Raw genomic sequence first — 22,434 nt, 5'->3', positions numbered from 1 at the left:
CTGGAAGACCAGCCTCTTCGTCCTGCCAGGAGGTCTCTATTTAGTCCTATGGCCGCTGGCTCCCAGCCAGGGCTCTGGGGCTGCACCTTGACATCTCTCTCCCGAGCATCAGAAAGGCAGGGAGGAGCTGGGGGTTCAGAGCAGCTAAGAAGACAAAATCTTCCCCTGCATAGCCTACCGCGGAGCCCCCTTCGGCATCTTGGTATTTCACCGTTAATGACCGTCGAGGCATGAACCATTCGCAAGAAAAGGCCCTTTCAGAGTTAAATGATCAAAGTTTGGTCAGAAGCTGTAAAAATTGCACAGTGATTGTTTCCCTCCAACAGCAGGAGCCGGCTAGGAGCAGAGGCATGTTGTCTGACGGGAAGTCAGTAGGCTCGCCCTCCCCTGCGCCCCGGCCCCTGCACTCTTCTCCCCTCCCCTGCAAGTAGAAACACCTCTCAGAGAATTGGATAGACAGAGGCTAATTGGGAGCACGGAAGAAACTGCAGGAAAGCCAATGAGCAAGTGTGTAAGTGGACATGAGTTGAGATGGGCTTTGAGAAGCCATCAGGTCCATCCCCCTGCCTCAGGGTCACCTCCTGCCCCAGGGTCATGTCTGCACATCGCACTCAACTCATCTCTGACCTGGGGGCCAGGGGACTTTGGAAAAAAGAGACAGGACATCTCTCCCCTATCTGCGTCTCTAACGACAGTTCTTCCTGACGTCTAACCTCCATCCCTCGTGCTGCAACTTGAGCCCATCTTCCCCTTTCAGCGCAGAAGGAGACTGTCTATTGACCCTTCTCCATGTATCAGTGGCCTCTGCTATTGGATCTCCATCTGTAAATTATCCTTGTACTGCATAAGTCCTGAGGAAACAGGCAAGCAAGGCAGGCTGGCTCATTGAAGACAAGAAACTAAAGTCTGGATTCTGAAATCATCCTTTCTGAAAAAATAAATCTGTGCTGCACCTCTCTATCACCAGAGAGGTGATAACTTGCTGTTTCGCCTGGGGCACGTCACCCACTGTCTCTGGGCCAGCTCTCTCCTCCGTCAAGTAAGGGAAGTGTATGGGATCAGAACGGCTCTGAGGGCCTTCCGCCCTGACCGTCTCCCTGCGGCCCATGCTCACACACCTGGGTCTTTGCTCTGGGGATGGATGTAAGCAGGTGCTCCTGATACGGCCTCCTTACCTGCCGCAGACCTTGACTGGAGAGGCAAACACAGGAGCCAAACAGCTGAGCCCCGAGCAGAGCAGGAAAGCATGTGGCAGCCTTGAGCCAGACTCCTGTGGCCTTGGGTTTGTTTTCAGCCAGCCTCTCAGGAAGAGAGGGCTTTCTTTTCCCCCATAGAGCAATGGGAGAAGTGAAAAAGTGCCCCCCTCACCCACATGTAAGCAGTTCCACAGCAGCACCCCTTCCTCAGCCCTGGCCATAGTTCTGGAAGTCTGCACCGAGTTCTGTGTTCACAAGTTCACTCATCTTCTCTTGGCCTTCAGGACCCTCTGACAATATTTGCCGTTATGCCCACTTTACAGTTGTGAACACTGAGGACTGGAGAGATGAGACTTGCCCAGGTAAATGCAACTAGAAGGCAGGGGCCCTGAGACTCAAGTCTCATCTTTGGGACTCCAGCTTCACGATGATCTGAAGCCCTCCTTTCTCTGCACTTCGGCCTCTTTTTCACCACAGAGTGGACGCAAAATCCAGACAGAGCCCCATCCCCGTTCTGCAAGGAAAGACCATCCCCTCCTTCTCTCTAAAACCCCTCCCTGGGAAGGGGGGCTGTGAATGACCCCCTGCTTCCCTAAGAGCAAATGACCATCTCTGCCCAACCTCTGACTCCAGAGGTCTCCCTGCCTGGCCATGAGGACTGTTCTGGACTTTGCTTGGCCTCTCGGACCCCCAGACTACCATCCGGCAAGGGATGGAGGAGGCAGAACCATTCTTTGGGAGATGAGGTTGGAGAAGAGAGAAGAAAGGGCTCATAGAATTCCACTTCATAGACCCAGCCCACCGACCATTCAGAGTAGGTAGTATTACCTCTTCTGTTTTATGATGGAGACACAGGCTCGGAGAACTAATTAAGCGCCCCAAGGCCACACAGCTAGTAACAGGGAGGCCACAAAGCAGCCCCAGATCTGCCTCAAAACACAGCACTGCGTCCCTGGCCTGATGGCATGTTCACGGAGACAGCATGCTAGTCCTCAGGAATTCTGAGTACCTGGGGGACCCGGTGGCCTGCTGCGTGAACGAGTGCAGGCTGAGGAATGCCTCATGCAGAGTAAACTCTGCCGCCCTCTCCCAGCGATCGTGTCCAGTAAATGCAAATTAACCCTAACAGGAGTCTGAAATAAACATACCAGAAAGTACAGCTGCCTTTCCTCCCCCTCCCCCCCGCCCCAGCGCACACATGCTCTCACACAGTGCGTTCCAAAGTCAAATGCAAATGATATTTTCAATTACAGACCAGATTTGGATAATCCGTGCCTCTGGCCACCAACATTAGTGCCCATCACGGGGAGCTGACTGGCTTGAAGACAAATCCAATAAATTTCACCTCAAGCGAGCAATGAAGAGCTCACCCCATCCACTCCTCGGAGCAGCTAATGGACTCCTCCTGAATGACCCATTTGCATTTGGACTAATACAGACAGCTCTGACACCCCCAGACTACCATGTATCACCATGACAGTGATACAGATGTGAGCTGAGACCCATATTTTCTGACTTGGGCTGATCCCAGGACACTCACAGCAACTCAGCGCTGCCCTGTCTCTTTATATAGAGCATCCACTGTGCAGAGACAACTTTCTACAGCGAGTCAAGTGCTAATCAAAGGGAAAGGGAAGCCTTGGAGGAGAGAAGGGAAGGGAGGTGATTAAGAATCCAAGTGTCACCAGCCTAGCTGATGGGTCCCGGAGAAAGGGGTGGTGGCAGGTGGACAGTGGGGAACACAGAGGGTAAAAGACTGGTCCGAAGGCTCAGGAAAGCCAAGGGACACCAGCTGTCCTGGGTCCCAAAGTCAGCGATTCAAATGCCTCTAGGGGCACCTGGGTGGCTCAGTTGGTTGAGCATCCGACTTCGGCCCAGGTCATGATCTCACAGTTAGTGGGTTCTAGCCCTGCATCGGGCTCTGCATCTAAGCTCCTGGCTTAGAGCCTGGAGCCTGCTTCGGATTCTGTGTCTCCCTCTCTCTTTGCCCCTCCCCCTCTCATGCTCTGTTTCTCTCTCCTTCAAAAATAAATGTTAAAAGAAATTAAAAAAAAAAAAAAAGCCTATAGCTATCTCCAAACAATGTCCTTATAAAGCCCCAAATCCCAGTATCTCCCCAACATGGAATGCCAGTAGGACCATATGGGCCCTTCTGGAACATAGTAGGTACTCAATACGTCTCGGTGTTTATTAGTGTTTTCTAGATCTACCCCCTCTCAAAGTATCCCCATCTGGAAGCCTAGTTTTTCCTGTCCGTAGCCCCCTTCACACAGGCATTTCTTTTTACTCTTCTCTCATTTATTCAGTGCTCATCTGTTGAGCACCAGCTCTAGGCAAGCTCTCAGCCGGGACAGGAGAGACAAGGAAGAACATGACAGGGCTGCTTCCCTCAAGAAGTGACCCCCAGCTAGGCACCTCCACCCAACCACCCACAAACTCTGCAGGACTAAAGGGGAATCTCGCCCTGAGATCAGCCCCACAGCTCTGGCAGAGGTGCTGTGCTGGACAGCGGGACCCACAGAGACAAAACTGGCCCCTGCCCTACAGATGTTCAGTCATAGTCCAGCGGAGTCCAGAGGTGGCGTTTCAGCAGAACCTGAAGGTCACATAGGCATCCACAAGTCAGAAAGGAAGGGACAGGCATTCCAGGCAGACAGAGCGGCCTCTGGAGATGGGAGGGTGACTACACAGTGGGTTAATGTGGGGAGAGAACCTGGCACAGTGGCTCACCCCCAGGAGCGTCATCACCATCTGTATTGTTAAGTGGGAAGTTAGTAAAAAGACGAGAAAAGTCCGAGGAGCATCCTTCTCCAGTCCGGGTCACTCCCCCCACCCAGTTCTGCACCTGTCACAACCTAACCTGTCCCGTATGGCACTCTTGGGCAGATCTGATAAGGTCATTCATGGCTGCTGTCAGCATGAGACACTGGCGCTCTTTCTGTGTTGTTTCTCCTACATTGCACATTAGCGTCTGACTTGAGCTTTTTTCCCCCAGCTTTATTGAGCTATAATTGACATAATACTGTGTAAGTTTAAGGTATACAATGTTAGTTTGACGCATTAAGCATTATTATGAAATGATACTACCATTACATTAGCTAACACCTCCGTCCAATCACATAATTACCTTTTCCTTTTTGTGGTGAGAATATGTAAGATCTTTTCTCTCAGCAACATTCAAATATATAATATAGTAGTATTAGTCATAATCCCCATGCTGTACGTGAGATCCCCAGAACTTGTTAATAACTGGAAGTTCAGGGGCACATGGATGACTTGGTTAAGCATCGGACCCTTGGTTTCGGTTTGGGTCATGATCTTGCAGTTTGTGAGTTCGAGCCCCACGTCACGTTCCATGCTGGCGGTGCAGAGCCTGCTGGGATTCTGTGTCTCCCTCTCTCTCTGCCCCTCCCCCACTCGCTCTCTCTGTCTCTCAAAAATAAATAAACTTAAAAAAATTTTAATAAAAAAATAAGTGGAAGTTCATACCCTTTGACCAATATCGCTCCCATTTCCCCCACCTCTAATGCCTGGTAACAGTCGCTCTACTGTCTGTTTCTCTGAGTTAGGTTGTTGTCGATTTCACATATAAGTGAGATCATATGGTATTGGTCTTTCTTTGTCTGACTTATTTCACTACAGCACTATACCCTCCAGTTTCATCCTGTCAAAAATGGCAGGATCTCCTTCCTTCTCGTGGCTGAATAGTATTCCATTATATATACCTTCTTTCTCCACATCCAAAACATATGAGGAATTCATACAACTCAATAGGAAAAAAAACCCACAATTTTTAAATGGGCAGAAGACCTGAATAGACAACTTTCTAAAGAAGACATACGAGTGGCCAATGGGCATATGAAAAGGTGCTCAACATCACTAATCATCAAGAGAAATGCAAATCAAGACCATCATGAGCTAGCATCTCCTACCAATTAGAATGGCTGCCATCCAAAAGACAAGAGATGACAAGTACTGGGGAGGATGTGGAGAAAGGAACCCTCCGGCACTACTTTGGGGAATGTAAATTGGTGCAGCCACTGTGGAAAACAGTATGGAGGTCCCTCAAAAAATTAAAAACAGAACTGCCATATGATCCTGTCATTCCACTTCTGGGTATATATCCAAAGGAATTGAAATCAGGATCTCGTAGAGATAGCTTCACTCTCCTGTTCATTGCAGCATTATTCACCATAACCAAGATATGGAAACAACCTGTCTGCCAAATGATGAATGGATAAAGAAAAGGTGGTCTGTACATACAATGGAATATTGCTCAGCCGTAAGAAGGAAGGAAATCCTAATATTTACATGGAACCATAAAAGACCCCGGATAGCCAAAGCAATCCTGAGAAAGAAGAAGAAAGCCGGAGACATCACACTTCTTGATTTCAAACTATCCTCCAGAGCTATGGTAAGCAAAACAGTATAGTCCTGGTATCAAAATAGACACCCAGATCAGTGGAACAGAATAGAGAGCCCAGAAATAAACCCACACCTATATGGTCAACTAACACTTTATGGGGAGCCAAGGAACCTCAATGGGGAAAGGACATTCTCTTCCGTAAGTGGTGCTGGGAAGAATGGATACACACGGGCAGGAAAACGAAATTGGACCCGCATTTACACCACCCACAAAAATGAACTCAAAGTGGACCAAATACTGAAACACAAGACTTGAAACTTTTCCTAAAACTCCTAGAAGAAAACACACGGAGCCATCCTCAGCATGGCCTTGGCAGCGATTTCCTGGATATAATACCAAAAGCACAAGGAACAAGAGCAAAATTCCACAAGTGGGGGCCACATCAAACTAAAACACTCCTTCACAGCAAAGGAAACCATCAACACCACGAAAAGGCCACCTACATGTAGGATGGGAGAACGCATTTGCAAACCATACATTTGATTGAGCTTTCTTGACACCCTGCCTTGACCCGTGGGAAGGCACGGGTCACCTTAGCGCAGACCTGGCTCACGGCTACCCCACCACCACCACCACCACCGCCGAACACCTGCTACATCCCCACATGGTTCCTACATTCCCTCATTTGGTCCTGCGCCGTGCGAGGCCCGTTTAGCTCCACTTTACAGGTGAGGAAACTGAAGCTCGGGAAGGTTTAGAAATTTGTCCAAGGTCACTGTGTAACGCAGTTCCCAGCTCTGTCTGAGAGCGAAGACTGCTCTTTCCTTACCCCACATACATTGCTCCCCTGGGGCTTTAGATGCAAGGGCCGGGTGGCCCCAAACACTAGCTGTGGGGATAACCAGAGGCAGATGGGAAGTCCTTCCCCGCCCTAGTGGCAGGACTACACCCCACAGTAGGGATCATCATCTCCTCCTTGCCAACTACCCAAGCTCTGCCCCTGAGGGGACGTCTTCTGATACAGAGCACTCTGGTGCCAACACCGCCCCACCCCCACCTCAACAGTGATGAGAAAAAGGGGACACTCAGAGAAGAGGCCTTACCCCCACCTCTTATGGGTCCCACCCCTGCACTGGATGCCATGACGTACCAGCAAGATTCCTCTTCCCTCTTCAGGACAGGAGGACAGACAGACTCATTCCCTAGCTGCCAGTGTGTCAGAGATGGCCACATCTGCTGAGTCCCTCTCTGGGGACTACCTGTGGCTAAAGGGAGGAAGCCCCTTCCAATGACAGGCCCCCACAGAGTAGAAGGCCAACCCCGTGCCCCAGAATGGGATGACCCTAAGGTCCGTCCCAGATTCACAGCTCCTGTAGGATCTGCTCAGACCGTCATGGTGCTGCCATCAGAGTTCAGGTGGCCGCCCTGTCCACTCTTGCTTTCTTCACTCCTGTCAGGGGGTGGTCCGGAGAGGCCTCCACACTAAGCTTCTGCAGATCTCTATCTCAGAGTCGGCTTGCAGGAGCCCAACCCGCAACAATCCCACATGAGCCCTCCACAGGCTGGACATAACCGGATTTCTCCCAGGGATGCCCTGGAATTGCGAAGAGGCATCAGACTCTAGATGCCTTCCATTGGCATCAAGTGTGATGCAGGCACAGTCACCCAATATGGGTACACCCATATTCTGTACCCTCTGTACAGAATATGAAATGCCAACACTCTCCAGCTCCTGAGGAGAAGTGTGGTCTCTTCTCTGTGAAAAATGAGAAAGATAAGAGATTTAAAAAATATCTATGATGCTAAACTACAGATGAGCATTAAGACACTTTTTTTTTTTTATATAATGAATTCCAGAAGCGTTGCCCTTTTGCAGATTTAGAGGCACGTACCTTTTCAAAAACAGGCTCAGATGAGAAAAAGACTTTGACTTTTTCCTTGAGGATTCTGGCACATCGTGGATTTGGTAAATTTGCATAAAGTTGAAAGGTACACTTAGTGGTTTTCTGGGATTCCCTGAAATGAATTTCTGTGGCAAGAGGCCTGGAGAAAGCACTTTGCTTTTCTCCTGACTTGGCACGCGGCCGTCTGGTTTCACGGTTCTCTGTTGCAAGGGACGGTGTATTTTCTCTCCTCACATTTATCTCCTTCCTGAGCAGGTGGCTTGCACGTCTCCGCTCTGTCTCTTTTGCTCTTTGCCTGTCTTTCCCTATTTGTCCCCCTCCCTGGACTTCTCTGTCCCTGTCACTTCGCCTCTCCTCTTCCCACCCCCTCCCTCCCCCCGCCGCCTCCCCCTCGCCGCTCCAGCCAACGGTGACAGGGAACATAGGCACATTTTCATAATGCAAAAGCAGCCTTCCGAAGCCCTCGTTTTAAAAGCCAATTATTGGAATTTCTTATGTTGGTTTTGCAAATCCCTTAATGAGGTGACCCTTTCTCCTGCGCCCCTCTATGTCTGTAATTCCTTCTGAGGCTCCTGGTACGGGTAGAGAAGGTTTCCTCCTGGCTGCATTTCCCTCCCTAGCGAAAGCCACACAGCAACTTGAGGAGGCTGACTTGCCAGATGGGAACCCGTAGCACAACCAACCATATCGGTTCAGCTTTCTATTTATGGGACCTGAGTCCCACCAGCCTTTTGCTGGGGCAGGATGGCTGCCTTGAAGCTGTGAAAGCAACCGAGGGCACAGAGACGATTTCTCATACGTAAGCAGCCACACAGCACTGAGGTTAGGAGTGGGCCGCCGGCCACACAGGGGCCCGAGCCAGATTCCTGGCTCCCCCACTGTGAGTTGTGTAACTTGCCGCAAGTGCATGGGCGTCGATGCTTCAGTTTCCCCATCTGTACAATAAGGACTCGAGGGCCCACAGCAAGAGGCCACCGTGAGATTTAAATCTGTAAACAGCAGCCCGTGCCACCATGATAGGTTTCTCCCCAGACCCATCCGTGTTGACAAGGTGAGTTCCAAAATCAAGTCAAGGTCAGAACTCTCTGGAGAGCTTTGACGGACATAAGAGGCAGCCTCGTGCCCGTGTTTCCTGTGAACAACGTCGAGAAACGCACTCGCGTTGCCCTGTGGCCATCTACACAGCAGCTGAGCTGGGGAAGGAGCAGGTCCCTTCCTTGGCGGGACAGCCCCCATCCCAGGCGGCCCAAGGAGGATACCCACGCCCTCGGCTTGCCTTCCCCTCCTGCCCCTGCCTGTGCCCGAGGTCCCAATATGCTCCCCCACGGCACACTGTTCCTTCTGCAGCTGCTCTCACGGGACGCCCTTTCCCTTGTGACTTCTCCCTCTGGCCGCCACAGGGGCTACTTCAAGCTTCCCACGCTCCCCAGCTTCCACTCACTGGTCACACATCACCCACCAGTGCGAGGTGCTCCCGTGGACACACACGCACACGGGCGCACACACACACACACACACACGCACGCACGCATACGCCCTTCTGTTTGCGTGGAGCCTGCCGTCTGCTGCCCTCCTCCTCCCCACCACAGTCTTCCCTCCCTCTGCTCTGCATACATCCTGTGGCTTCTTTTTCTGCTCAGTATTAATGAATCATCCGTCTCCTTGCAAACAGCGCCTCACTAATGAGATGGCTCAGACCTTCTTTCAGGGTTTAATTCGAAATAAACAGAAGGCTCGCCCTTCCTAATTTGAGGGGAGGAAACACGTGACTTTGTCTGTCTGACGTGGCATCTGCCAACCTCTGCCTCCCCTGCCCCCACCCCATCACCGTGGCCCCCTCCTCCCTGGAGGGTCCCCTGCCCATCCCATCTCTGTCTCTGTGCTGCCTTTTGGCCTCTAACCTCCTCCTCATTTTGCTAAGAGGCAAGGTGCTGACCATGACATCTAGGAAGGCTGAGGCTGGGGGCACGGAACAAGTGCAGAACGAGGGACTGAAACAAGCTATTTCACGTACAATACTCTGCTCTCTGTTTCCACGTGGAGTTCCTTATTGAACACACAGTGATATCAAGAGCTAGCATGTACGGAGTTCTTACTACGGTGCCAAGCTCTGAAACAAGGCACTCGCAGTAACTCATTCAATCTGCACAACAGCCCAATGAAACAGATAATATCATATCTATGACATAGAGATTATCTTGCACAGAGAATTCAGTGATTCGCCCCCAGTCATGCAGCCACGAGCTGGGAGCCAGGAGCCGAGCTAGGCGCTCTGCTTGCCGTCTTAGCCCTTGCACATCCGGAGCTCCAAGGGAGAGGTGGGCTTCCCAACATCCTGAACCTTTGCAGGTCACTGGAGTCAGGGGACCTCTGAGATGAAGTCCTGTAAATTCTGCGAGTATGGTAACTAGATCAATCCACATAATGATTACTCATTATTTTTATTGTTTTCTCATGACGGTGTCCAAGGTAATGTGCTAGGTGGTGGGGAAAATGCAAAAGGCATCAAGACTCCTACCCTGGAGCAGTAGGGAACCTGAAACTGGTCCACAAATAAATGCAGGTTGTGGTGAGCGCCAGTGTAAAAGGTACAAGCACCAGGTTAAGGAAGAAGGAAAAGTTTGCTTCAACACCCCTGGGGCAGGCAAGTCACCAGTCAACAAATACTGACTAAGCTCTCACTGTGGGCCGGATACTCAACACTGGGGTGGGAAAAAGAACCCGGCAAGGACTGGGCCTCAAGAACCTCACAGCTGTCGGGGCAGCCGACAGCCCACAGTGAGAGGCAGGGACTAAGATCAAGAGGGGACTTCTTAGAGGATGTGACAATAACCTGAGACTTAAAGAATGACCAAGAGTTAACAAGGCAAAGGTAGGCTTTGAGCTGACTGGAGAGAGGCTGGGATTCCAGCCAGTTGAGACTCAGAGTAAGGACGTTTCCGGAAGAGACAACTTCGCAAACAAAAGCATGTCATCCTAAAAGGGCAGGCTGTCCCTGCAGAGGGGTAAACAATGAGTCCAGCTAAAGCATGAGAGAAAGAGCTGGAGAGACAAGGCCTAACTGTAGAGAACCTTGAATATGTTCCATGCTGAGGAACTGGTTTTGATCCTGGAGCATTAGGGAGCCAGTGGACATTGTGAGTAGTAGAGACTGGGTTTCCAGAAGAGTTACCTGGCTGTAAACGGAGGTGAAAAGGAGCAGAGTGGAGAGAGTCAGTGATGAGGGCCCAGTTCTGAGATTACTACAAGAGCGCAGAGATTCGGACAGTCTTGCAGGAGCAAACCGGATGGTAGGTTACTACTAAGTATATCAGTCAGCTTCTGCTGTGTAACAACCCCCGCCAACTCCAGGATTTAGTGAGTCTGCAATGTGGCTGAGCTCAGCTGAGATGGCCCATCTCTCCTCCACATGGAGTCAGCTGGGCTCATACACACCTTTGTAGCCAACTAGCAGTAATGGCTTCACTTCATGGGCACAGAATGTGGGGGTGCTTTAGGAAGGAGAAGCCAAGCCAGGCAGAGCAGCATGGGGTTACCCCGTGGGGGTGGGCATCCGGGTCTTCACCCAATGCCTGCTGAGGACAGGGCAGCAGAAAAGGAGAGCGACCTCTACTTTCCCAAAGAGACAGAGCAGCAGACTTCTAAGCCCCAGGCACCTTGCCCATCATCTTTCAAGGGAATGAGCCCCTTCTGCTTGGAGAACCAATTACATTGCCACATCTGTTCAAGGTCGGACCACTGGCAAAGGGCTCTCCCACACTGGAGGTCACTTGATCCTGGCAACTACACAGCAATCCTGGTTTTGTCATATTCCCAACTCTACAGAAAAGGACACTGAGGCACAGAGAGGCCAAGCAACTTGCCCATGACCACAAGCTAGTAAGTAAAGGACTCAGGGGGCACCTGGGTGGCTCAGTCGGTTGAGCGTCCAACTTCAGCTCAGGTCATAATCTCACAGTTGTGAGTTTGAGCTCTGCGTCGGGCTCTGTGCTGACAGCTCAGAGCCCAGAGCCTGCTTCAGATTCTGTGTCTCCCTCTCTCTCTCTCTGTCCCTCCCCTGCTCATTCTTTGTCTCTCTCTGTCTCTCAAATATAAATAAACGTTAAAAATTTTTTAATAAATAAAGGACCCAGGATTTGAACCCACACTGCTTGACCTTCAAGTTAGCCCAACAAAGGGAGAGGGACAATTGGGGAAGAGTGACTTATTCCAAGAATTGCAGATCATTCTTATCCAAAAAAGGAATTTGAGTTTAAAAGGGGTGAAAATGAGGCTGGAGAGGTTGGAAGGAGCCTAAAAGTTCAGACTTTATCCAGATGGCAGGGGGGGGACCTTTGAATGATTTTAAACAAAGGAATGCTAGATATTCGGCAAATGGTAAGGGAATGGATGGATAACCAGACATTTGTAAAGATCACTCTGGGACAGTGTGCAGCTGGGGGAGAGGGGGTTAGGTGTTATAATCTAAGCAAGAAATGCTGAGGGCCTAGCCAGGAAGACTGTCCAGAATGGACAGGGAGAAACAAATTTGAAAGGTATTTCAAAGAATTATCCAGGACGGTTAGCAATACAGGATGAAGGACAGTACAATCCAGAAAGATTCGCAGATTTGTGGCTTTGCTAATTCAGTGATGGTGCCATTCCCCAAAACGGGGAATATGCGTGTTTGGGATTTATCTGCACATAGATGTTGGCTGAGTCTGCAGGAAAGCAATGTGCTTCTCCATAGACCGTGTGTAGAATGACACGGGCCAGGCAAGGGCAAACCGTGGGCAAGACCAACAGTTAAGGGTGGGAAGAAGACAGAAAGTCACATCCAGGAAGGACAGGAGAAGACCAGAAGAGAATCCTGGAGCCAACTCAGAATCTAGTTATTCCCTACCTGATCTTATTTTCTTCTTAGTACTTAATAGCATTGTATTATATCAACCCAACATTGCACTGTGTGTTTATTTACTCGTTTGCTGTCTGTCTCTCCCAGTAGAATGTAAACCCCGCTAGGGCAGGAGCTCTGCATCCCCAGAGCTTCAAACCAGGCCTGGCACATAGTGGGTGCTCAATCCAAATTTTCCGAGTGAATGTTGAACCCGCCCTGAGAAGCAGTTCTGCAAACACAGGCACATTCCCTGTCCTGTCTTGACGATCTGTGGTTCTGTACTTTGGCCATTAGGTGGCGCATCCACGGGAGGGAGGAAACCGGAGGCTGGGGTTACCCAGGGCCCAGAACCTGACAACAGGGCAGAATGACAAAAGCGAGTAGTGGGCGGATCCCGAACAGCAAAAATCACTCATCCACTCCCTTAGTCAACATCTCTCAAGCACCAGCTGCAAGCCAGGCGTATGCTTCCTAGAGCCCTCTGAAGTCGGGTTGTGGAGGGGAGCTCACAGGCATAGGCAGAGCCTGTCGGGCATCTGCGTGGGGATATGCGATCATGAGTGATCGTGATGAGGGCAGGAGGGTTGGTGGGAAGGCCTGGGAAGGGCTTCCACAGCTTTACGGGCAGGTCTGTGGGTGGCTCTGACTCTAGCAGAAAATATTACAGGGTCAAACAAACCTGGATCTAAATTCCAACCGTACCGCTGAGCTGCTGTGTTATCTTAGCCAGGTGATTTGCCCTCTCTGAGCGTGTATCCTCCTCGACACTATGGAGATCCCAGTTAGTACCTATTTGCAAGGATAATGAGGATAAAACAAGAGGGCCCTTGGCACAGTGTCTTTCACATAGCACCCAAACTAGATATTATTCTTAAAATATTGGACATAATAACCAGTATTTGCATAAGCCTTTATACAGCTGTCTCTGAAGTCTTCCTATCATAAAAGTAATCCTCATAATAATTCTGCAGGTATCTTTATTACCCCACTTTTCCGATAAGAGGGTGAGGGTTGTCAGATTATGTAACTTGCCCACAATCATACAGCTTGTAAAGTAATGGACTCAAGCCAGGTCCAGCTCAGCAAACATATATGGGGTATCCTGAGAGTTGGACGCTATGCCGGGTGGAGGGGATCCAGGATGAACGGGGTTGCAGTTTAGGGGAGAGACAAACACCTGCAGATCACGTCCATAGACCAGGTTAGCTACCGAGATAGAAGAATGCCCAGGATCCTTTGGAATCACAGACAAAAGTCATTTGGCCCAGCCCTGGCCAAAGATTCCAGAAAGACCTCAGGGACTGGGAAATCCCTTAGCTATGCCTTGAAGGCTGGGTCACAGTGACCCAGGAGAAGACAGGGAATGAGAACTCTAGCATTCCAAGTTCAAGAGATGCCCTGGGCAGAGGAAATTGTTTTGAAACATGCTCACGCTGGGCTGTGACTTCAAACCCAGGATCCAGCAAGCAGCATATACCCTCTCTCTGACTTAAGTGCCAGGAAGTCTTGGAGGGAGTAGGGCACTAACAAAGAGAGAACGGCCCCCTATGTGCTCTCATTGTCCAATGAGCTCTTGCTTCAAAGCACTCTCATCAGTTTGTAATTATTCTAGGGGCCCTCCAGGGCAGTGCTCCTCAAACACTGAAGTACATACAAACTATGTGGGGTGGGGTTTTTTTTGGTTTTTTTTTTTTTTTTAATGTTTACTCATTTTGAGAGACAGAGACAGACAGAGCATGAGCAGGGGAGGGGCACAGAGGGAGAGGGAGACACAGAATCCTAAGCAGGCTCCAGGCTCTGAGCCGTCAGCACAGAGCCCGACATGGGGCTCGAACCCACGGACCGTGAGATCATGACCTGAGCTGAAGTCGGACGCTTAACCGACTGAGCCGCCCAGGCACCCCTGGGGTCTTTTTTCAATGCTGGTTGTGATTCCAGAGCTCCTGAGGTAGAGCCCAAACATCTGCATTTCTAAACAAGCTCCCAGGTGAAGCAGCAGCTACGGGACCATCCTGGGCGCACGCTTTGAGTAACAAAGGTCTCCCCATCAGCGTCAAGAGGGCAGGCTGTGTCTGGTATTACTCAACCATCTTAGATTGTGACATGGAAGAGGCTGAATGAATGAAAGGGAAGGATAAAGGGCAGAAGGTAGAAGGGAATAATGCTGAACGCTGGTTGGCCTACAGGCCTGAAGCTAGAGACAAGAGATGGGCCCGGGGATTCTCCCTCCGTGGGGTCAGGTCTGGCACTCCCAGCATGAACTAAGCCCACGCTTAGTTCCCTTGGGGCTGAAGCCCATCCAGGTCCCTTGGGGCTGAACACCAATGCCTAAAAACAAAGAAGAGCAGTGTCAGCAGCAAACCTCATCCTGCTCTCGGCCAAGTGTCTCTAATCTGTCACCATGCTTAGCCCACAGCCTTCTCCCCAGCCTATGATCCAAATTGGGCTGGTGTCCCTCCTCCACCAGAAGGCATGGTGCTACCTTGAAACAGGCTGAGAACCACCCCCGCTCCCACCCCCAAGCCATTCCAGCCCACGCTGCCCTCTCCAGAAATGACAGGAAGCAGCTAGTCGCCCAGCGTCACAGCATAGAGTTTCTGCACTGCTGTCCCAGGGAGGGCTAGCAGGCTCCCCCTTTTTGCTACCCACCCCCCCAACACTCACTCATCCACCATCCCCAACTCTACCCCACCACACACACACACACACACGCACACACACACAGAGTGTAAAAAGTGTTGACCCCAAAAGTCAATGCCCATGACAGACCTCCCACCCAGCAATCTTCAGTTTATTAACTCAACAAATTCTTGAGCTCCTACTATATGCCAGGCACTGATCCAGACACAGAACTACTACAATGACCAGGACAGATAAGGTCTTTCTTTGGTGTCAGGAAGCCTCCTTTGTAATATGGGAAGACAGACAATAAACGAACCTGGCGATAAGGAAAATAAAGTGGGGGGATCTAACAGAGAATAACAGAGGGGCTATTGTACAGGGTGGCCAGTCCCTGCTGAGGAGATGACATTTAAACTGTGTCCTCACTGACAGGAAGAAGCCAGCAAGACAAGGATACAGAAAAGAGATTCCAGAGAAGAGCAAGGGCAAGGCCTGGGCCAGGGGTGAGCTTGGCTTGTTCGGCAAACAGGAAGGCGGTGGGCAGGGTAGAGTGGGTGAGGGGGTGGTGGAAGGAAGTCAGTCGCAGATGCAGCCCAGGGCTGAAGGTGCAGGTGCTTGTAGGCAACAGAGACAAGTTTAAACTATGTTCTAGGTAAAGTATGAGCCACTGGCAGGTTTGAAACTGAGCAGGGACCCAACCGGATTCATGTTTTTAATAGAACGCTTGTGGAGAATGTACTGTGTGTGAGTTGAACGAGACCCAGAGCTGCCCTCCTTAGCTTAGCGTCTGCAAGGTGCTCTGCCATGCCGTTGGGGGCAGGAAGGTGGCCTGGCTGACCTCCCACTCTTCCTTCTCCAGCAACCACTGGGCAGAATAACCCTCTGTGTCCCTGCTGCCGGCCTCTGTCGGCTGACAGGCCCCTTCTGGGCTGACGGAGCCTCTGAGGAATCCCAGAAGCATGGTCAGGGGCCTACTTAGGTGACCAACTGGATTTGGGAGGAAACGCCCATGGTGCTGCCCTTGGCCTGGCACCAAGGGCATCTTCCCAGCCAGTTCTGGTAAGGTTGGCCAACTGAGCAAACCAAGACCAATGAGTCAAATGAGCTTCACGCTGTATAGTCACTGGGCAGGGGCAGTGAGCACTTCCAGAACAGGGCAGAAACCCTCTGACCCCAGCTCCACTTTGCCCTCTGTCCAGCTGGTGGCCTGTGGGAAGAACAGCCAGATGGTCACCCGGAGCCTGTGCTCTAGTCCAGAAGCTCAAGGCCTTCTGATCGCAGGATCCCTTCTTAGAGTTAGTTGTGGGGCTGGCTGGTGCTTCCTCAGCTTTTAAGCTGTGGCTTTTAGGCACAGAATCTCTTGTTCCCTAAGACGGTATAAAGAGCCTCAGGTATATAAAACGGATCAAAGCTTCACCTCGCTGGTGGGGCCAAGAGGCACTTCCCAAGCCCAAGTCCATGCTTCTTTGCCCTCATTCACCGATAACTTTGGGCAGCACTTGTGCTCTCTGACCTCAGTTTCCTCCTCTGTCATCGCGGAACTCAGCCGTGTCTCCTTGCAACACCTTGCCACACAAGCCCCCTTGTCCTTCGCAGCAGAGCTCCGAGAAAAGTCCTCAAGGGCCCCCTCCACGCAGCGAGAGACACGGGTGCCCCATGTTGCCCACCCACATGTGTGGCACAGTTTGCAGGGCAGAGCAAGAGGGGAGACCACCCCCCCCCAGCCGCCTGCCCCAATCCTGGACGCTAGGAGAGCAAAGTGCGTGGGCCAAGCAGCCCTACAGTGGTTAAGGCTGGAATTGGCATGATCCGTTCCTTCCACAAGCAGCGCCCAGGAGCCAGCCCCTGAGGCAGGGTTGTGCCCCTCCTCGGGCCAACATCCAGCTCTGGGGACCGGCTCTGCTTGGGGTGCACTCGGGCCTTCCTCGGGCCTCAGTCACCCAACAGTTAACGCGTTTCTTCTTGACTGACAACCAGCATAACACCAAAACAGTCAACTATTTTTATCTCCGGATTAATCACAAAAGGCTAACGCTTCCACCTTCCCTGTGATTAAAAATTAGGAGACCAAACTCTATAGTGGTTCAGGATAATAACCAATCCTGTGAGGGCGAGGTATGAATAATGCATCTCCAGGCTTGGGCGGCTGGCGCCTTCCCCCCCCCCCCCCACTCCTCCGCCTGGGCCCCAGTCCCAGCTCCAGGACCCGGGCCTGAATGGAGACGTAATGAGTCGCCCCCTTCCATCGAAGCAACAGCTGCCAAGAACGACTGTTGATTTCTATTCAGCCTCGTGGCCCCCAAACATACTCCCTCCTCACCCACTCCCACCCCCACACCCCAGCCCCATCCGCACCCCCTCCTACCCCATCTGGTGTGCAGCGAGGCGAAGGCCAATCAATAATGCATAGCTACATGAATAACCACATGATAACCACTTATTTGGGAAGATATAATCAGGACCCATTCTGCGGCTGGGTGTGTGTGTGTGTGTGTGTGTGTGTGTGTGAGTGTGAATGTGTGTGTGTGTGCGTGCCTGGGTACTCACAAAACAGGGCCCTCCTCCCCGCTCCCCTCCTCTGCACGCCCTCTAATCCAATATTCCAGAACACAGCACTAGGCGGCAAGAAGGAAGCCTGGCCCCTCACTGTATTTGGTTTCAAGAAAGCCCTCCTCAGGCACCATGCTGTGATCACAATGTGCTGTGCACCTGAGCAAAGGCCCGGAGACCTTGAGTTCTCAAACTTGGTCACGCACCAGAATCATCCGGGGAGTTGTAAAAACTCCTGGTGCTTAGGGTCCACCTCCAGAGATCGGGACTGCCAACAGGATTTTTTAAAACCGCCCCCGGAAGATTATAATATGCAACCAAGGTTGAGAACCACTGCCTTGGACCCAAGAAATGTCAGCGCCACAGAAAACTTTCCAGATCTCCTGTTGTCCTTTCATATGTTGTATCTGGTGAAATAAAGCCACCAGGAGGGTCAAGCTTCCCCAATTTACCCTCTGATTTAGGGCACTCGCCACAAGACCACACCAGTTGGCTCTTCACTGGGGAACCCACAGAGACAAGGATGGCCAGGTGTTTCTTCTATTCCCAGAGCTTCCAATGGTTCTTTCCATCTCCCCTGGCTCTCCCCAAGCTCAGCCAGAGCACTCCATCTTGGGCACCTAATGGAGAGATAGCTGCCACCACAGAAGAAAGCCCCAGCCCAGCCCTCCCGCCCAGCCCGTTGCATAGAGACAAAATTCCCCTCATCGGCAACTGTCACACCCACCCCATTTGTGGAAAGCCCCCATCAGCCTCCCTTTTGCTCTCTGGCCACCCCAGCACCAAGGAGGCCTCTGGCACTGATGAGGGAGTTTGGGGTGGGCAGGGGGTGGGGGGTTGTCATCATCCAGCCCACAGCCAACATCTGCCTAAGCCCCGAGCCCCCTGGGGAGGCCAGGCCGGGTTGGATGAGGCCAACTTCCTCCCTGGGCCAGGATCTCGGGTGGAGTTCTGGGGCTGATGATAGCGTCTTGTAAGCCCTGATGGTTTGTTTTTCCTCAGAAAATGGAAACTTGGGGGTTGGCACACACTGGGCTATAGTAATGAACCGCGCCTCCTCCGAGGCTAGGAAGGAACAGGGCAGGGCCACTAGTGGAAGGTGTGCAGCTTTGGGTGTTTACCTGGAGTTTTCCTGAGGAGCCTGCATGCACCAGGAGAGTGGCAGATGGGGGGAGGCCCCAGGCAGGGGAGGGAAGCCAGGCAGGTTGTGGGAACTGTGCCCTGAGGGGCAAAGGCTGGACAGCACAGCCTGCTAGGTCAGAACTGGCCCGGCCCTGCTCTCTGGCTCTGCTGCATCTGTCTTCTCTGAGCCCATAGTGCAGAAACTTATACAGGACCTGGGTGGAAGGATAGACTTTCCCTGGCAACTGGGCAAAGAAGGTCTTTTGTGCTGGGACCCCATCTCATCACCCAGTCTCCTCTTCATTCGTTCACCGAGCAAACATGCGGTTCAGCCCTCCCCAGGCCTCCGGCACTGACCCACCCAGCCATTCCCTGGGGGAGGAAGACCAGAGATTCATCAAGTGGTCTCCAGGGAGACCTTCCCCTTCTGTGGTTTGTCCAGGGAGGAGAGTCAGGAAGCTGCAGAGGCCTGAGACCCTCCCTGCGTCCATAAGCACGAACATAAGAAGAGGCTCTGTAACCTGAGGCCAGTCACTTAACTTCTCTGGGCCTCCTCTCCAAGTGATGGTCATCTATCATCATAACTGCCCATCCTACATCCCATGGTCACCATGAGGATCACAGGGGTGACTCCAAGGGACTTGGCAAATGTTTATGGAGTTTATGCCACCAGGCACTGGGCCCTGAGCGGGGCAGGGTGGGAGCCTCAGCCCCTGCCGTGGATGTCCTTCCCCTGTGACACTCCCATCTCAAGAGCCACGAGTCTCCGGCCACCCTGTGATGAACTGCAGTGGGAGAAGTGGGCAGCAGAGATCCCCGACTCTGGGATGAGGCAGTTGGAGCCACTCTGGAAGAATCCGGCACTCAGGAGATGCCAGGGGTCACACAGCCGTCTGAAACACTGACTCAGCCTTCCGAGGAATCCCCTCACCTGTCACCTGCCCCCCTGCAAGGGAAGGGGCTGGCTGGGAGCTGCAGGTGTCAGAGGACCTGGGTGGCATCCCTGGCTCTGGCGCTGATGCTGCTCATTCCCCGAGCGACCTTGAGCAAGTCATTTAATCCTGCTGGGCCTCGATTTCCGGATCCGTGTAATTGGGATAATAATAATGTTTACTTTGCAAGACTGTTGTAAGGATTAAATCAGACAACAGATGTGCCAGTGCTTTGTTTAAGAGAGAGAGAAGTTAAAAAGAAAAAAAGTACAGATAGTATCTAGGCAGCGGCGCTTTGCTTCCCGATCTGTGAAACGAGGCTAATGATGCCTGCCCTGTCCCCTCACAGGCGCGTCATGAGCTTCGGATGAGATGATGGCATGAACATTGCAAATAAACATGCAGTGCATATGTCAGAGATTACTGCTGTTGTTGCTATTATTGTTAGAATACAAGGGGATTATACATTTTATTAAAGTATGATAATTATTGTTTGTCGGCGGCTCCATAAAATCCGCCCAGCCCAGAGCCTGCCAGCCCTGCCGGAGGCCAAGGGTGCCCTCAGCCTGACCTCTCTGCTCCTCTCCCCGCAGTGCCGCCCGATGACCCGGTCATCCTGGGGGGCCCTGTGATCAGCCTGAGGGCGGGGGACCCACTCAACCTCACCTGCCACGCAGACAACGCCAAGCCTGCGGCCTCCATCATCTGGTTGCGGAAGGGAGAGGTCATCAATGGGGCCACCTACTCCAAGGTGAGGCCTGGGGACAGGAGGAAGGGCGGGGCTTCGTGGGGATGGGGCGGGGCCGCGTGAGGATGGGGCGGGGCCTCGTGAGCGTGGGGCGGGGCTGCGTGGGGAGAGCCACCACTCCCCAACTCTATCCCTCTTGCTCCCTCTGTGTGTGCTTTTTGTCTCTCATTCTTTGCTACCTCTCTCTTTCTTTTTCTCTCGCGCTCTGTGTCACTTTTTCCCTCTCATGCTGTGTTTCTATTTATCTGACCTTTTCTGTTTCCCCGACTGTGTAACTCTGCCTTCTCTTCTTTCCTGGGGTAATTACTGGGCTCGGCCAAGACCCTACGAATAGAGTATGGTCGGAGGAGGAGACTCAGGGGCAGAAGTGGCCAGGGCCTAGGGTTGCCAGATAAAATACAGGACACCCAGTTCCATTTGAATTTCAGTATAAGTATGTCCCAAATATCACATGGGGCATCATTATGCACCATACTAATCTAAAACAATTATTCATTGTGTGTCTGCAATTCAGATGTAACTGAGTGTCCTGTATTTTTATTTGCTAAATCTGGCCACCTTTCCAGGGCTACTGGGTAAGGCTATTAAGTTCTCCCCGGCCCCAGATGCACCTGACTCAGGGGCCAGGGAAGGCTGGAATCCAGCCCATACTCCCTTACCTTGCCCTGCACCCTGCTCTGCCTACCTGCAGGGGTGCCTTTCTGTCATTCACATGAGGTACCATGAACTGGAAATGCCCTGAACTCACCCCTGTATTAGTTAGGTTTTTTTATTGTCTGTATTTTTTGATGCTTTGACATCTCAAAGCCTTGCAGATGAGGAGGGACTTTCACTCCCAGGGTTAGCTAATTCCTGGAGACAGCAACCAAGGTGCTGAGAACAGGCCTTTGCTGGGCCACCCTAACAATCCCGCATCCGTACCCACACCTCGTCCTTTATCAGGCTGGCAGTCCCAGGTGCGAATCCTCCTACCCTAAATCCTCAGGGCTGGGTCCTGGGTAACTAAAGATCACTCCTAGGGCCTAGAGCCTGTGGAAATTGTTCAGACCACCCAATCCTAAACTCTTTCAGCTGCCCACGCTGCCTTGTCCGTTCTTTCCCACAAAACTACAATAAAGACTTGCACCGTATTTTCCCCTCGCTCCCTCTGTCTCCTGACCAACCCTTCCGCCCTCCGTGGAGCCGCAAGTGAAACTGTGAGGAACAAACTACTTCGTCATCTCCTGAGCTGCCGGCCTCACCCCTACCTGAATAAAAATAAAACCCCAGGGACATGTTAAAGCAGCTTCCACCAAACTCCAGTCAAGGAAAATTGTAAATAGCGTCCTAGACTGCATTTATATACCACAGAGCCTTTAAAGATGAACAGGACTGTAGAGGAGGGCCGGTCCAGTTCCCTTGATCCGCAGGTAGAAAACCGAGGCCTGACAAGAGAAGTGACTGCCCTTCTCAGTTGGTGAGTGGCTGGAAGGACAGTCTCATGGTGCCCGGGGCTTCACTCCTTCCTGTGTTCCTCTCAGTACTGCCTCAGACAGATGGGCGGCTGCTGAGAGGTTGTGTCAGGCCCCGGGGCCAGCCAACACGCCCTGGCTCTGAAACTAGAGGTCTCTCCTTTCCCTGTGGCTCTCCCTGGCCTCAGAAAGTGGGGAGATGCATACGACCTGTTCCCCACTCCCACCCAACCACCAGCTCCACTCCCTGGGTCTTGAAAAGATAAGCAAGGGGGTGCCTGGGTGGCCCAGTCAGTTAAGCGTCCGACTTCGGCTCAGGTCATGATCTCGAGGTTTGTGAGTTCGAGCCCCACATGGGGCTCTGTGCTGACAGCTCGGAGCCTGGAGCCTGCTTCGGATTCTGTGTCTCCCTCTCTCTCTGCCCCTGCCCCGCTCAAGCTCCGTCTCTCTCTCTCAAACATAAATAAACATTAAAAAATTTTTCTTTTAAAAAGAAAATAGAAGCAAGGCTTTCACCATCAGTGGAGGGTATGAGGCAGGACTGATGCTTCTCTGAGGGTGTGTCCTTCCTATCCAAAGCTGACCATCCCATCAAGGCCTCACGCGGAACCTGGTGCCAGAACCCAGGACAAATGCCTTCCCTTGGGCATAAGTCCACCCAGGGGGA

At 51.8% G+C, this 22,434-nt stretch overlaps 1 protein-coding gene across 6 annotated transcripts in view; it reads left to right on the top strand.

Moving 5' to 3' along the window:
- Positions 1 to 22,434, top strand: part of KIRREL3 (kirre like nephrin family adhesion molecule 3) — a 552,485-nt gene that overhangs the window by 489,700 nt on the left and 40,351 nt on the right. For all 6 annotated transcript variants that reach the window (XM_058687282.1, XM_058687283.1, XM_058687281.1 and 3 more), the window contains one exon: positions 20,162 to 20,319. In XM_058687282.1, the coding sequence (XP_058543265.1) occupies positions 20,162 to 20,319 (158 nt within the window). The remainder of the gene's footprint in view (positions 1 to 20,161; positions 20,320 to 22,434) is intronic.

The sequence above is a fragment of the Neofelis nebulosa genome, chromosome 10, assembly GCF_028018385.1.
Source record: "Neofelis nebulosa isolate mNeoNeb1 chromosome 10, mNeoNeb1.pri, whole genome shotgun sequence".
Taxonomy (NCBI): Eukaryota; Metazoa; Chordata; class Mammalia; order Carnivora; family Felidae; genus Neofelis; species Neofelis nebulosa.
The sequence above is the reverse complement of the archived record's forward strand: the minus strand, read 5'-3'. Positions and strand labels throughout refer to the sequence as shown.